The sequence below is a fragment of the Polypterus senegalus genome, chromosome 4 (genome assembly GCF_016835505.1).
Source record: "Polypterus senegalus isolate Bchr_013 chromosome 4, ASM1683550v1, whole genome shotgun sequence".
Lineage (NCBI taxonomy): Eukaryota > Metazoa > Chordata > Cladistia > Polypteriformes > Polypteridae > Polypterus > Polypterus senegalus.
In genome coordinates, this window is record NC_053157.1 from 87063102 (window position 1) to 87080278 (window position 17177).

Here is a 17177-nt window from a genome sequence, read left to right on the forward strand (position 1 = left end):
ATTTAAATTTAAAATGTGTTTTTGGAATTTATCACTTTTTTTGTCTCTTAACAACTGTTTCAATAAATAAACATCAAAAATTAAGTGTTTTTTAAGTGTCTTATCCTTTCATCTTTTATTTTGAAAAAAAGTATGGAAAGATTTGTGACGATGCAGGTTGGCTCCAGGCTTCCACATGGAAGTCACTTGAACCTGTACTGACTGTAACATAACCAGGGGATGATCCAGGCAAATGAGGGCACACATTTATGGAAAGAGGTAGGTGTAAAAAGGTGCTTGGTGCTTTTATTAAAATAAAGTCAAAGCAATAGTGATTCAAATACTGGAGTGCAAAATCTTCAATAAACAATTAAAAGTCAGTTCAGAAATTTAAAATAATAAAAACTGAAAAAAATAAGTAATCACTACAAGATTGAGTCTTATATCAACAACTATAGAATGAGTACTCATATTCATTAGTAGGAAGGGCCGATTAGCTCACAAGACCAGTAGAGAAATAATTCAGGAAAATATTGACTGGACAGCACAAAAAATAAAAAATGAGAGATTAAAAAATGATAGTATTAACAATTAATAAGGCTTTTCCTTTGTCTTAAATGTGCTCTGATAATTGCACATTTGTTTAGAAAAAATACAAGGAACCCAACATCTAAATGCAAAATAAAGATTACCAATCAGTTCACCTCAAACATGAAAGTGTCCACCTCCTCTCGGATGTCTTCATTACTTAGTCGTTCTCCATTTTCATCAGTTGCATTAAGAAGCATATCAAGAAAAGCTCTCCTTTTCCTTTTGGAGTCTTTGCTGTCAGCATCAGTATATGTAATATTTCCTGTCTTCTCAGCTATGACCTGCAAGAAATATTAGCATGAAATACTCCCTTCTTTCTTCTTCTGTATTGTACTTTGTTCTCTCTGACAGAAATAATTCTACACATTTGTATTTAACCTGAATTCTATTACAAAACAAGATCACAGGTTCTAATATTCATGGTGATGAGAAATGAAAAATGTGTGGTTGATACTTGCTTCAATGTATTATTAATTTATATTTCTTCTTTAGATTTTTTGTAGTTCCCTGTGCTTTTCAGCTTGTGGTGCAATTTAGTTGCTGTGGACATGACATATTGTCAGGTGACCTGGCATACACCTGTACAGCTCAGGACACCGGCATGACTACACTTTAAAAGAAGGTGGCAAGCACAGTGAAGTGTTTTAATTGTAACTCAATTAAGAGACATGTATTAATATAATGTATAAATGTATTAATATAATATAACCAATAGGAATTTGCCAGGCTAATACAGTGGAGCACTTTAAAAAACTGCTAAAAACCCAATATTTTAAAAGGGCTTTTGCGTAACTACATTTTAATTGTATCCCTATTAGTCTAAATGGCCACTGAATTATCTTTTTCCTCTGGGTTCTACAATTCCCCACTAATCTGTACTATTCTCTGCTGTTTTCTCTGGTTCTTCTGTGGTGGCGATCTGCACCACAACTATCTGATAAAAGTACCATTCTGCCCCCTGCATTTATGGATTGAATGGCAGATGTCCCCGATGTCCACATGACCAATATCATCTTCAATTTCTTCCATGTGAAGCCAAAAAACCACAAGGACCAATTTAGAACATCTATGTTAGGTAGAATGCTTAGTGGGGGCTGGGTGGTCCTTTGGCCTTGGAACCCCTGCAGATTTTGTTTTTTTCTCCAGCCTAACTGGAGTTTTTTTTGTTTAGTTTTTTTCTGTCCTCCTGGCCATTTGACTTTACCTTTTTCTTTGCTACATACTGCCTAATATTATTGTCTAATTTTGTTTGTTTATGATTTATATTAACTTTGTTAACATTGTTTGTATGAAAACATGCTACATAAATAAATGTTGTTGTTGTCTTGTACACCACTGAAGGAAAATTGAATCTTAATGATCTATGTCATCCCAGTATATTTTCCATGAAGCAAAAACTAAAAGGGAAGTTCAAGAATGAATATTCATCAATGAATTTAATGCATGTGTATTTATAGATGCACTACAATTACAGATATTTTGTTATAATATTTAGATATATGTAATAATGAAAAAGACAAAAATATGAACAAATTACAAAATATAAATCACATACACAAGTAACAGAGAATTTTGTAACTAATGTACAAGCAATGCCTTAATGTGAGTGCTTGTCTGTAATGGCTAATCACCTGAAACCAGACCACCCTGCCTCCCTGTGATACCTGGTGCTACTTGAAAAGTAGCAAAAGTCTATTAAAATTAAAAATAAATTCCAGTATTTGAAGAATTCATGCTAACCATAACTTATGTAAAAAATATGTAATAATCAGTAGCAGTTTGTGGAATCCATGCAAAAAAATGTACTACTTACATCTAAAGTGAAGGAATGTAGAATTTTGAGGCATTTATCATGTTCCCTTCCTTCACCAAACAGATAAAAGGCAAAATTAGGCCAAAACCATGGCATTTTCTGTCTTTTTTGTATAATATCACTTATCCTATTAAAAGAACAGGAGACAACAAGAAGATTTTAACTCTTAAAGATATACTGTATATAATCTTTCAATTGTATATCTACTGATGTGGTTCTGTGACCAAAATATATTCATCAATTCAATTCATCTTATAAGTCCAAAAGAGGGTTGTGGGGAGTTGGTTTTAATTCCCAGCAAAAAAAGTTTATTGTACACGGATTAAATGACAATCAATCAAAGAATACCACAATATATATACAGTATATTTATGACAGTTGTTGCAAAGGGATAAAGAGATATTTTGAATTTGACAATCATTTGTTATGCATGTGATAGACACATTAGATGGACATGGAGTTGGGAAAACACTATGGAGAAGATGGAGAGGACTGAAGATTGGGCTTTGGAACACACAACGGCTACACAGGTGGGTAGGTCATGCTCTGAAGTGTAGAATCCTGCACCTTATCAAGTTCCTGTGGGTACCAATCTGTTACCCACACAAAATGTGGCTATGAGGTGAGGTCTGGTCTTAATACAGGTTGTGTCTGGGCAAAACCAATCTATTAATATAACAACAATATACTGTTGTGTTCTGCAAATCACTGATTTTCTTTTTTCTCTCTGATACCACAGCAGCCAAGTTTTAAATTATGCTGAAAGCTATGTGTGATTTCTAACAGAATATACAGGTTAGGGAAGGAAAGAAAGGTCCTTCGCTTCATTCTCCAATAGGAAAGCTACCCTCTTATTTGGTCAAGCACTCCAAATATCATTAAAAAACATTTTACCTGATATGGAAAATTATCCATCCATCCATCCATTTTCCAACCCGCTGAATCCGAACACAGGGTCACGGGGGTCTGCTGGAGCCAATCCCAGCCAACACAGGGTACAAGGCAGGAACCAATCCCGGGCAGGGTGCCAACCCACCGCAGGACACACACAAACACACGTGAGGCAGCAGCACTACCACTGCGCCACAGTGCCGCCCCTATGGAAAATTAGCTAATGTGAAATATCAATAATTGTTAATCCAACTTAAAGAATAAGTTTGGCATTTTTTCACTGAAAGATTTTTTTTTTTTAAACAATGATGTATTTTAATGTGCCTCAGGAAATGGTATACTTAAGTGAAGCATTTTTAATAAATTTAAAAAATATGATGCCTTTTCTTGCAGTTTAAAATGTAAACGAAAAATAGGTGTATATATAGTGCATCTGGAAAGTATTCACAGCGCATCACTTTTTCCACATTTTGTTATGTTACAGCCTTATGCCAAAATGGATTAAATTCATTTTTTTCCTCAGAATTCTAAACATAACACCCCATAATGACAACGTGAAAAAAGTTTACTTGAGGTTTTTGCAAATTTATTAAAAATAAAAAAACTGAGAAATCACATGTACATACAGTAAGTATTCACAGCCTTTGCTCAATACTTTGTCAATGAACCTTTGACAGCAAATACAGCCTCAAGTCTTTTTAATATGATGCCACAAGCTTGGCACACCTATCCTTGGCCAGTTTCGCCTATTCCTCTTTGCAGCACCTCTCAAGCTCCATCAGGTTGGATGGGAAGCGCCGGTGCACAGCCATTTTAAGATCTCTCCAAAGATGTTCAATCAGATTCAAGTCTGGGCTCTGGCTGTGCCACTCAAGGACATTCACAGAGTTGTCCTGAAGCCACTCCTTTGATATCTTGGCTGTGTGCTTAGTTTTCCTGCTGAAAGATGAACTGTCGCCCCAGTTTGAGGTCAAGAGCGCTCTGGAGCAGGTTTTCATCCAGGATGTCTCTGTACATTGCTGCAGTCATCTTTCCCTTTATCCTGACTAATCTCCCAGATCCTGCCGTTGAAAAACATCCCCACAGCATGATGCTGCCACCACCATGCTTCACTGTAGGGATGGTATTGGCCTGGTGATGAGCGGTGCCTGGTTTCCTCCAAAGTGACGCCTGGCATTCACACCAAAGAGTTCAATCTTTGTCTCATCAGACCAGAGAATTTTGTTTCTCATAGTCTCAGAGTCCTTCAGGTACCTTTTGGCAAACTCCAGGCGGGCTACCATGTGCCTTTTACTAAGGAGTGGCTTCTGTCTGGCCACTCTACCATACAGGCCTGATTGGTAGATTGCTGCAGAGATGGTTGTCCTTCTGGAAGGTTCTCCTCTCTCTACAGAGGACCTCTGGAGCTCTGACAGAGTGACCATCGGATTCTTGGTCACCTCCTTGACTAAGGCCCTTCTCCCCCGATCGCTCAGTTTAGATGGCCAGCCAGCTCTAGGAAGAGTCCTGGTGGTTTCGAACTTCTTCTACTTACGGATGATGGAGGCCACTGTCCTCACTGGGACCTTCAAAGCAGCAGAAATTTTTCTGTAACCTTCCCCAGATTTGTGCCTCGAGACAATCTTGTCTCGGAGGTCAACAGACAATTCCTTTGACTTCATGCTTGTTTTGTGCTCTGACATGAACTGTCAACTGTGGGTGTGTGCCTTTCCAAATCATGTCCAATCAACTGAATTTACCACAGGTGGACTCCAAATAAGCTGCTGAAACATCTCAAGGATGATCAGGGGAAACAGGATGCACCTGAGCTCAATTTTGAGCTTCATGGCAAAGGCTGTGAATACTTATGTACAAGTGCTTTCTCAATTTTTTTTATTTTTAATAAATTTGCAAAAATCTCAAGTTAACTTTTTTCACGTTTTCATTATGGGGTGTTGTGTGTAGAATTCTGAGGAAAAAAATGAATTTAATCCATGTTGGAGTAAGGCTGTAACATAACAAAATGTGGAAAAAGTGATGCGCTGTGAATACTTTCCGGATGCACTTTGTGTGTGTGTGTGTGTGTGTATATTATATATATATATATATATATATATATATATATATATATTAATTATATATATATATATATATATATAATTATATATATATATATATATATATATATATATATATATATATATATATATATATTATATATATATATATATATATATATATATATATATATATATATATATATATATATATATATATATATATATATATATATATATATATATATATATATATATATATATATAATATACACACACACACACACAAAGTGCAGTTGGGAGCTGCAGCCATAGAGCCGTTGGAGAAGGTGAGGGCCTACGTGCGGCGATTTGGTGAGGAGCCTCCCGTAATGAATAATGCGGCGATACAGGTAGGCGAGACCCGTATCGTACATAATAGAGGACGCGGTGTGATCCGGGCCCGCGTTTATTAAGTAGAGGGTGCCAATACACGGCGTGCCCTACAAGAGAGGCGATGCGTTAACCGAGTGGTCAGCGGAAGGGCTAATCGATCCGGGGCAGCTAGACAGTGCCGATTCCCGGAGCGAGACGACCCTTAAGACGCCGCCACCGGTAATTTGTAAATCAAGAGGGGTGCAGACAGTAAAGGGGCTCTCTTCTTGTAATAGAGAGACCCAGACTGTATATAAGCCCCAGATTAAACAGGAGGGCTCTAAGATTAAACCGAGGTCTCCTGACAAGAAAGGAATAGAGACAGAAATAGAGAAAGCACCGTTAGAGGCGGCAGGGGTTTCTCTCCCAGCAAGACATGGGGCGGACCTAACATTTCCTAATTGTTTTCAGTCCCGCAGGGGGAGAATACCAGGAGGACAGAGGCAGTGTTACGGGTGCCGAAGGTTGGGCCATATTTGGCGGAACTGTCCTTGGAGAGAGGGCGACAAGATGTCGATTTGGACTAATATTCCCCCTAGGTTCTCCAGGGACCAAGATGGTCAAATTAATCAAGGCTCAACCAGGCTCTTGGAGGAAGACTTCCCTCTCGGGGCAGGCCGCTCCGAATAATAATTCGTTGCTGTATACTGTGAAGGATGGACGACCATTTATCCAGGCTAATACCTCCAAGCCGCCAGGTGGAGCCCTCCTTGCAGCATGGAGGTCCCCAGAAGACCAGCAGGGCATCATGGACAATGGCGTTTTTATGCAAAGCCCTGCTGGATGCCGTGGGGGCCACAGGAGGGAGCTGCAGGAAGGACCGAGGGCTTCTTCGTGCCCTGTGACCCGGAGGTTCGTCATAGGAAGAGCGACGGACTTCCGGGTTGAAGAAAAGGACTATTTACCCTGACCGGAAGGAATAAGGACTTGTGGACTGTTGGGCAGAAACACCTCCGGGTCAGGGAGTATAAAAGGACTATGGGAACTCCCAGACAATGAGCTGAGCTGGGTGGAAGGGTGGCAACGCGTCTGGGAGCTGGAGGATTGGTTATTTGTTATTATTGTGATTTATATGAGTATTGTGGTGGAGAGTGTGCTTTGTGCACTGTGGAAGAAAAATAAAGTCAACATTTGGACTTTTACCTGGTGTCTGGAGTCGTGGACAGGGGTTCAAGGGAGCGAGAGGGCCCCTATCGTTCACAATACATATACACACATATACATACATATATACATACATATATACATACATATATATATACATACATATACATACATATATATATACATACATATATATACACATATATATATACATACATATATATACATATATATATACATACATATATATACATATATATATATATATACATCTATATATACACATATATATATACACACATATATATATATATATATATATATATATACATAAATATACATATATATACACACACATATATATATGTGTGTTTTATGGTTGCTCAAGGGGTGGGGCTACCTACCAATCACTGCCAGAACGGCCCTCCACCCTATTTATGGCAGGGCCTTCTATACATGGTTCATTTCAAACATGCTAGGAAGTGAAGTGTTTCTTGTGTTTGGCTTTGACGTGATTTTGAAAATTCGGATTTTGAAACTTGTGCGGTTTCTCATCGATGTCTATGGATTTTGTATTGGGACTGTGTTCAATGATTTTCGAACCGCTACTCTGGTTTTGACTACACCTCTGGATTCTGTACTGGGACTGCTTACTGTAATTGCTTTGCCTTTTCTGGCAATTACTTTGAGCTCTTCAGAGCTTTGTGTTTGCACAGCCTTTTGTTAAAATAAAAAACTTTCATTTTGTATCTTTCATGGCCCTATTTGGTGTCTAGTTGGTGTTTTTGCCCCTCTAGTGGGCAATGTTTGAAAGTGTTTTTGGACTTGTGCTTTTGGGGCTCCTGCAGTCACGACAATTACAAATGGGTCTTCTTCAGGGAACAACTAAAAGGTTACAACCTATAGATTTTCTGCAACAATTAAAGTAAATGTAAGCCTTGCAAGTTGAAGCAAACAATTTGCACAGGTGTTCCAACGTTTATGGATTACCTGAAAACGCTCTGTCTGTCTTAAAGCAGAGTTGGAACAGACTGTGTTACTACACCTACTGAAGTACTACTTGGACAATATTACACTGCAAAAAGTTGCAAATTCCAGTGATAATGGCAAGAAAATTGCAATTAACAAATGAAATGAGACAGAGCATTATTACCATTAGACATATAGGTCTCATTTCGAGAAACTGCAAAAAAAAAAAACAACAAAGTGTCAGTAAGAATGGTGTTCTACACAATCCAAAGACTGGAAGAAACTCTGTTTGGAAGAATTCTGGCAGACCCAAAGTTACAACCCACTCAGAAGACAAGTTTCTCACTGTCACCAGCTTATGTGATAGGTGTCTCACAGCATAACAGCTTCAACCAAATCTTAACAGTGGTTAAAAAAAGCAAGCCTCAGTTTCTACTGTGAAGAGAAGGTTTTGTGCTGCTGGTTTGGCAGAGCAATTGACAGTAAGAAAGTCATTCCTTAAAGGAAAAAAAAGGGCCTTGACATACCGGCTGTGGAATACTGCAAGATCAAAAAAGCAAAATCAAAAATCAAAATTTGAAATCTTCAGTTCATTATGCAGGGTGTGTGTACACCGTCAAGTTGGTGAAAGGATTGTTCTTCAGTGTGTAACACAAACTGTCAGACATGGAGGAGGAATTATTATGGTCTAGGGTTCTTTTGCAGAGCTAATGACTTGCACAGAGAGACTGGCATTTTGAACCAAAAGGGTTACCACAGTTTGGCTTTGATGAATCAAAAATCTGAAGAAGATATTGCATACTTAAAAATTCCTTGACTTATTTTTTTTTATTTTCCATTATTAATTTTCTATGCCTTGATTTAATGAAATATTAAGACATTAAACTGTCTTCATCCCCATAAAAACGGAGGTGCTCTTTTTGACTGGTACTGTGTGTGTATATATATTGTGATGAATGACCGGGGATTGTGCCCTACCAGAATGCCTGGAAGAGCAGGAGACCAGGAGAAGGGCAATTCATAACCGGGAACATGACAGGGCAGCCCCCTAGGTTGCATCAGGGCCACAGGCTACGGAATTAGAAGCTGAAACCTGTTGGGGTCCATTGCCACCGCCAGGGGGAGTCTGGACAGCTCTGGATACAAGGTCTGCAGCACTTTCGCCACAACTGGAAGTGCTGCCAGAAGAGGAGCAGGATTCACAGCCGAATGCAGTATAAAGGAAGCTGCCTCACTCCAGTAAAGGAGCCAGAGGACGGAGCTTGTGACTGGAGGAGTGGTGGCGGCATAAAAAAAAAAAGTAAAAAGGGACTGCATATTGTGCTGATTTATACATGGTGTTATGTAAATAAGGAACAGTATAATAAACATGTATGTTTTGGACATTGTGTGTCCTTGGTGTCTCTCACTCTATAATATATATTGTCACAGATAAGCGGGGACCCTGGCCAGCCGGGACGCTTGGACAGACCCCGAGTTGGACAATACCTCTCCTCGGCCACGAGAGAGCAGCCGCCCGGGTCTATTTTGGGGGCCACGGGAACGGAGCTGGGACTTCTCCACTTTAAGAGGATGTGGCCACCGGCAGGGGGCGCCTGGACAGTTAGGGAATCCTGGATGGCAGCACTTCCGTCACACCAGGAAGTGCTGCCGGAAGTAATCCCAAGGTCACCCGGAGTATTTCCAGGTGTTCTTCTGACACTTCCGCCACACCAGGAAGTGACGTCAGGGGGAGCACTTGGGGCTCATCTGGGTCATGATAAAAGGGGTCGCCTCCCTCCAGTTGAAGAGCCAGAGTTGGGAGGAAGGAGACGAAGCTTGTGAGGAGGACAGAGGAGGTCAAGAGAGAGAAAGAAGAAGAAGAGAAAAAGGAAGAGAAAGGAAGACAGTTGGTGATTGAAGGCATTGTGGTGCTGTAAGAGTAAATAAAGAAGTGTGTTTTGGACATTCTGGTGTCGGTCTGTGTCCGGGGGTATGCTTTCCACTATATATATATATATATATATATATATATATAATAATCATGGTGCTTTACTGTGGCTAAATAATAACTTGGGTTGATCCACATAGTTCCCTGTTCATCTTTATTCCTATGGATTTTATGTTCCTTTGTAAAGAACATTTCAACAAATAAAAATAAGAATTGTGTAATATTGGGGTTACACAAGCATGTAACTTCTTTGATTTCATCTTTTAAGTTATTGGTAAGTTGACAATGAATTAGTGGGGGGGTGGACTCCAAAGATTATGTTGATGATTTGTGAACCATGCTACATAGAACTACAGGGTGAGGCAGAAAGGACAGACGTCTTTGAAATGGCTAGAACTCACCACTAGGTGAAGTGACAGACGTGCAGTAGGCGACGTTAGTTTTACAAAGTCTTAGCATTTTTTTATTTTCTTTTTAGGTGAAGCCATGGAGCCGTGGACGATACAACACCGCGTTTTTGCGTACGACTGTTTTGTCAAGAACAGCCAATCTATTACCGCAGTTCAGCGCGAGTTTCGTTGCCATTTCAATATCCACAGAAATAAAGCTGTTCCCGCTCGTAACACTATCCTACGTTGGGTTAAAGCACTTTGTACACGAGGTACACTAATGAACAAAAGACCGCCGGGGGCTACACGAACGGCACATACCCCTGAAAATGTGGAAAGCATACGACTAGAACTGCTGTGCAGTCCAAGTCGATCTGCTCGGAAGCATTCTTCTGAACTTGGCCTCAGTAATTGTCCAGTAAGGTGTATTTGGCATTTAGACCTGCATTTCCATCCCTACAAATTGTCAAATGCCATTTCAATATGAACTCAAATCTTTCAATATATTTCTTTGTAAGAAAAAATTAACAATTTTGTAAAACACATCCGTCCTTTCTGCTTCACCCTGTATATCCACTGTATAGTCTTAAACTACACTTGCTTAAAACAATACCAATCTCTTTTACATAAACTGGACACTCTGCTTGTTTCACAAATGAAACAACCAAATGTTCAAACTCATACTATTTAATGATTAATAATTCCTTTACTTAACTACCAATAAATGTGATACTTTGGGAGTATTCACTGGTTCCTGTATTGTGCTGCTTAGAAAGGTCTGACTTCCCTGAAATGAATTATGTGTTTCTGAGAATATAATGCTACGTCTAAAATTAAACTCAAGCCTTGACAGAACATTGTAATTTTTTTGTGTGTTCTTTTTCACTGTACTTTAATTGGATAATCATCTTTACAGCATACTATATATAAGACACCTTTTAATGCAGGGATCTCAAACTCCAGTCCTGGGGCCTCATGTATAACGCCGTGTGTAGAACTCGCACTATAACATGGCGTAAGCACAAAAGCCGAAATGTGCTTAAGCACAGAAAAATCCAGATGCAGGAATCTGTGCGTACTCCAACTTCCACGTTCTTCCGTTACATAAATCCCGATCAGCGTGAAAACTAACGCTTCGTGCACGCGTTTATGTAACGCCCAAATCCTCCCAGAATTACACCTATTTGAATATGCAAATCAATATAAATCGCCCTTAAGCGCAGCCTTCTGTGAAAAGACAATGGGAAAAGCACGGGGAAAATATAAGAATTTCAGTGAATACCAAGTGGAGGCAAAAGAAAAACATACTATTTGTTCAAATAAGCCGTGGTATAATCAACAAAATGAAGTTGATCGAGTGACATAGAGTGTTGGAGAAACTTGAAAGCTCACATTCACAAAATCGCACAGTGCCGGAAATAAAAAAGAAGTCACATATCAAAGTTGCGTGAAAAGAAGAGTTGTAAGCCCACTGTCTGAGTGTCATATGAAAGTTTATTAGGGTACAGAGAAAAAAGGCACACGGTGGGGAAAAAGCATGAAATGTCAACTTCAATCTCGACATTTCCACTTTAATCACGTAGTTTATTTTGTCATTTAGTAGAACATTATAAACTTCATCTTAAAATCGTTTAATTAACCAGTTTCTCAAATCACATCGTAATTAAAGTAGCACGTTAAATGCTTTGTTTTGTATTTGATCTTCTACTGTATGTGCTCTATGTGTGTGAATCACTACTTGCTTCTTAAACTGGCTCTCTTCCTCCAACTGGACACAGAGTCCATTACATTTGTGATATTACAGCTCTCTGAATAACTAAAATACTGAGATGTATACGTGATGTCATTTTCATGATGATAGGAGTTAAAGCACGTTATTAAACATGTGTTTCACTTCGATGAAATAATTTATTGTCGAAATTTGTCGCTGCGTTTTTAGCTGTGTTGTTATTTTCTCTTTCTGTTTTATATTCAATATATATTGGCGTAGCCGTCACTGCAGTCAGTGCTTTTCTTTCCCCAAGTAACCGATCGCCACACAATCAGCTCTGTAATAGACGTTAAGCCATCTGTAAGCTTAGCTACCGATTCTTCAAAACGTTTAAAGAACATTGAAATATCTTCGTAGTACATGTTTAATTATTCTATCCTTCACGACACTCCCAGTGAAGAATATAGATTATTTAAATGAAGTTAAAGTTTTATGTGTATAATTTAACAAACATATTTTGCTGCATTTCACCTTAAAAATGATATCGTCATCATATGTAAATACGCGCTTTATAAAGTGGCTCAGGTTGTGAGATATTATAACTGTAGTGCAAGTTTACAGTGGGGTGATTGTACTTATAAGTACAAACCGTTCTACAAGGAGCAATTGATTGAGTGCATTTAAAGTTCTTGGGATTAAACTGTTTCTGAACCGCGAGGTCCGTACAGGAAAGGCTTTAAAACATTTTGCAGTGGCTGAGACAGCGTGTCCTTAAAGCTGTATACCGATAATTCTCTTTCCGATCAGCTGCTGCTGTGATTCACACTCAGATACAGTGATATAAATACTCCGAGTGGTGCAGTGAGAGTAATATGGAAAAGATGATCTGCTGTGGCAACTCCTAACGGGAGGAGCTGAAAGAAGAAGAAGAAGAAGAAGAAGTGAGAGTAACAACGCTAAAGCAGTTATGGTATTTGGAATACTATGGCTGTTCCCTGAACCATTATATTGTTACGAGTTAATTACAATCAGATGCATTACACTAATAAACAATATGCGGTTAGTTTCTGTGTATTTATAAAGCCGCGTCATGAAAATAATGAGTAATCACACAAGAACAGTACCATTGCTTTGGCTGGGTGCGCCAGTTTGCAAAACCGAGCGGAGAACTTGCGTACGACAAGGCATGAGGTACCGTGGAAAAGTGCGTGGCTTTACGCCAAGTGTAGGTTTTATACATCGCGATTTGAACGTGGAAAAGTTCTTACGCAACATTTCTGTGCGTACGCACTGTTTATACATGAGGCCCCTGGTGGGCCGCAGTGGCTACAGGTTTTCATTCAACCCTTTTCTTAATTATTGACCTGTTTTGCTGCTAATTAATTTCTTTTGAGTCTGAGATCCCTGATTTACTGCATATTGTGATAATTATCATTAATGCCCAACATTTTTTCATTGTATTATTTTTTACTATATTGCCACATCCCAAAAGAAAGTATAGTCTTTCTGATTTTTTGCATTTTGGCATTCAGTGTTGCCATATTATAATCCAGATATTAGTAATAAAAATTAGCCTGAATGAATAAACAAATACCAATATTTGTTTCACTTACCTATATATAGCATGAACATATTCAGAATCTGAGTTACTCTGTGCGTATACACTTTTACCCATTGCTGTCTCTGTAAGAAAATAAATGCAAATTCTGAATTTGTGTAGTTTGTTTGCTACTCACACTTCTGTAAAATGATAATATAAAATATATGTCATATATGACAGAAGAAAAAACAGAACTAAGTACCTTTATCTAAAGTGTAAACTTAGCCTTTGGTTCAAAATGTTAAGTTCATTAATCTCACAGCCTGCCAGTCAGTACTATTATGAAAACTAACAATCTTGGCCTTGATAGCTCTAATCAATTTACTATGAACCAGATGAAACATGGCTTTATGTTTGTGTCTGAAAAAGTACAGTGGATATAGTGAATCCACAGTGTAGCTGCCGAAGTATAAGGTAAAACGCGTGCCGAAAGAAATCTCTCAGTCCAAAAGTTTGTTTTAAAAATATTTAGTGAAAGTTAAAAGCAAATAATACACACAAGAAGAAAAAAAGTAGTTACACACATAGAATAAAAGACAAAAAAAAAAAAGAAAAATGTATCTTCTCTAAACTTAGCTTTTCTTGATAAACTTTAGTTATTTCTGTATTTAAAAGTTCTTTACTTCTTCTTCTATACTTACACATTCTTAACTTCTTCTTCTATACACATTAAACGTACGGCTTAGCATAGCACTTAAATAAGTGCTGTTTTATGAGTTACTTCACAAACTCAAAAAGCCCATAGGCCTGGATACGAGAGGCACAGTTTAAAACCATATGCCCTTGTGGTGTATGGCCGGCCGTTCATCCCGGCCAACACCCCCAAGCCACCAGGTGGAGCCCTCCCTGCAGTATGGAGGTCCCCCGAAGACCAGCAGGGCATCATGGGCATTGGAGTTTTTAATCACAGCCCTGCTGGTTACCATGGGGGCCCCTAGATGACGCTGCAGGGAGGAACAATGGTTATTTACCCTACGCCCAGGAAGTACGTCCGAGTCAAATGGACAAGGGGAATGATGTGCTTCTGGGGTGAAGAAAGGAACTTGTTATCTGACCCGGAAGTGATAGGAGATTACATGGACTGGGGTTTGGAACACTTCCGGGTCAGGGAAAATAAAAGGACTGTGGCAGCTCCCAGATGGCGAGCTGAGCTGGGTGGTAGGAGGGCAATGCGTCTGGGAGTGGTGGATTGATTATTGTGTATTTAATGAGTATTGTGGAAGAGAGGGTGCTTTGTGCACTGTTAATAAATATAGTCTACTTTTGGACTCTTACCGGGTGTCTGGAGTCTTGGACAGGGGTTCAAGGGAGTGATAGCACTCCCTATCTGTCACACCCTCTACACCTTATACATGGCAAGGCTGGTCACTAACTGAAGAAAAATATTTTGTCAGAGCTATTAGAAATGGCAAGAATATAACAATACAATTCTACTTATAGGGGTTTTAGGAACCTCCCATAGATTATTCATTGTTATCTTAGTAAAATATTAATGAATCTTACATACCTAGGAAAATGTCTCTTACACACAGTGACTAGCTAAAATGTTTAATACTTTTTAATAAGCAATCAATCTATAATTACTTTCTTGTATACAAAGTATAGGGAATGTATTGTAATTTTGATTTTGAGATTTTGATGAAAACTGACATTTTAGACCTCCCTGAAACCAATTTACTTTCTTGTAGGGAAAGTATTTTAATCAACCAAAAATTATGAGATTTTGATGAAGCTCAATGTTTAAGACCTACCCTAGTCTAAAAATGCCATATTTGGAATTATGTCAGTGTGTGTGTGTGCGCGTGTGTATTTAAACACGTTAACTTGAGTATATTTTCAGTTACTGTAGGTCAACCAAATTTTGCATACAAGTATTAGGTACAAAATGCATATTTCTATCAACTGTTGAGGTATTTCCACTAAACGGAAGTGGTATTTTTTTTATTCATGCAGCTGCAGAGTCCGATTTATTCAACTCTACATTTATAATAATTGTTCAATATATATTATTAATTTGATTTGTTGTTGATGGTTCTTTAATGTACATAATATAAAAATAAAATCATTGTCTTGTGGTTTACTCCTCAAATATCCATTCCCATATCGGAGTATACAAGAAAGTCTAGAGGAGACCACTCTCGATTTTATTACTTTAGCATTTTGGCTTTAAGGCACTAAAAGGATTCTCAGTTTTTTATTTTATTTTATTTTAAATATCAGGCATTTCTATCAAAACAGTAATTATCAAAGGCTGAAGTAATTTATTTTCTGTGAGGTAGCACCACATTCTTTGCTATTTTTCTGTGAATGCATAAACATTCATTGAGGAAGTCATTTCATTTACTTATTTTGTGTTTAAGAGCAGTGAACAAAAACACATTAAACTTTTAAATTGACCAAAAATGTTAGTGTTCTCTTTTAGATAAAGGAAAAATTAATCTTTTTTGAAATATGGCATATTAAAATTTTGCAGTGTTTGTGCCATTTCCCAGAGTCTTTTTTGTATCAAATATTGACACACAAAAAAAAAAATCTAGTGAATGTTTATCACACATTTTTGTACCTTTTGGATTGACTAGTGTTCTATGATAGAACCTCTCAAATTTTGGGTAATTTTTATTGTTTTATGGTGTGATGGACGGCCGGTGCTCAGCTGAGGGTGGGGCAATGTGATGGACGGCCGGCAGCTCAACCTGGCCGGGATGCCCCTGGAATAGAAGGATGGGGGAAGGCAGTGACTTGTCGGCACTGCTTCCCCCAAGATGCTAGATGGCAGCTTCCCTGGAGTGCAGTGGTACCCTGGAATGCAGTTCTTGCACTGACTGGAGATGCCCAGTACAAAAAGCCTCTTTTGATCCAACAAGAATGAAATAAAATCATACAAGTAGATTTTTTCAGATGTTTATTGAATAAATTAGGACTTTTAACTTGATATTACAGCAAGCATTAAAACTAAAAAAGTGACAAAACATATACTTGTTCAAGGAGAGTAAAATGTATTCTGAATTCAAAACTTACTTTCAGCTACTTACCACAAATAATATCCAAAGCGCAAAGCGTAAAGTAATTGAAGCAGTTAAAAGGTTCTTTGCCCACTTGTTTTCTCAGTTTTTCCACTAATATTTCTGACTGCTCATTCATGACTTCCAGAAACTCAGCCAAGATAGAAAAGTGAAATGTTGGTGTTAACATCTTTCTACGTGAGCGCCATTTGTCACCAGTGCTATCATTTACAAAACAAAACAAAAAAACAAAGAAATTGATAAATATGAGTACAAACAGTGATAAACAAAATACACAGACATATTCATCTTCATTATATATAACATTTTTTAGGTTTCATGTGACATAAACACATACTGGAAACCCCAAAAGTGCCAGCAGGTAAAATAAAATAAAAATAGTCATTAGACATTTCAAAAACTATTACATTAAATATGTTAATTAAAGATTGGGGTCTGTACTGTATGACAAAGTGTATATACAAAACTATGTCTAACTGAATTTTACACAAAATAAAATGTTTCTAAAAAATGAAACTATGAAAGTGTAATTTTAATATCAGACACATTTGAGCAAACTAGATTCAAAATATAACACCACAAACACTGAAAGAATTCATGTTACCCACTTACCCATTTGTATCTATAACTCAGTTGCATTACTACATTTTTGGGGGAATACTTTGGGATGAGATTCACAATAAAAGGTGCTCTGAAAGGTAAAAACAGATCCACTAACAAGTTATGG

The 17177-nt window shown here is 38.0% G+C and overlaps 1 protein-coding gene across 2 annotated transcripts in view; it reads right to left on the bottom strand.

Annotated features, from left to right (window-relative positions):
* LOC120527497 (cytochrome P450 4V2-like) overlaps nt 1–17177 on the bottom strand; it is a 63857-nt gene that overhangs the window by 33016 nt on the left and 13664 nt on the right. For both annotated transcript variants that reach the window (XM_039750962.1, XM_039750964.1), the window contains 4 exons: nt 16460–16650; nt 13441–13510; nt 2384–2510; nt 684–851 (listed from right to left, as the gene is read on the bottom strand). In XM_039750962.1, coding sequence (XP_039606896.1) covers nt 684–851; nt 2384–2510; nt 13441–13510; nt 16460–16650 — 556 coding nt within the window. The remainder of the gene's footprint in view (nt 1–683; nt 852–2383; nt 2511–13440; nt 13511–16459; nt 16651–17177) is intronic.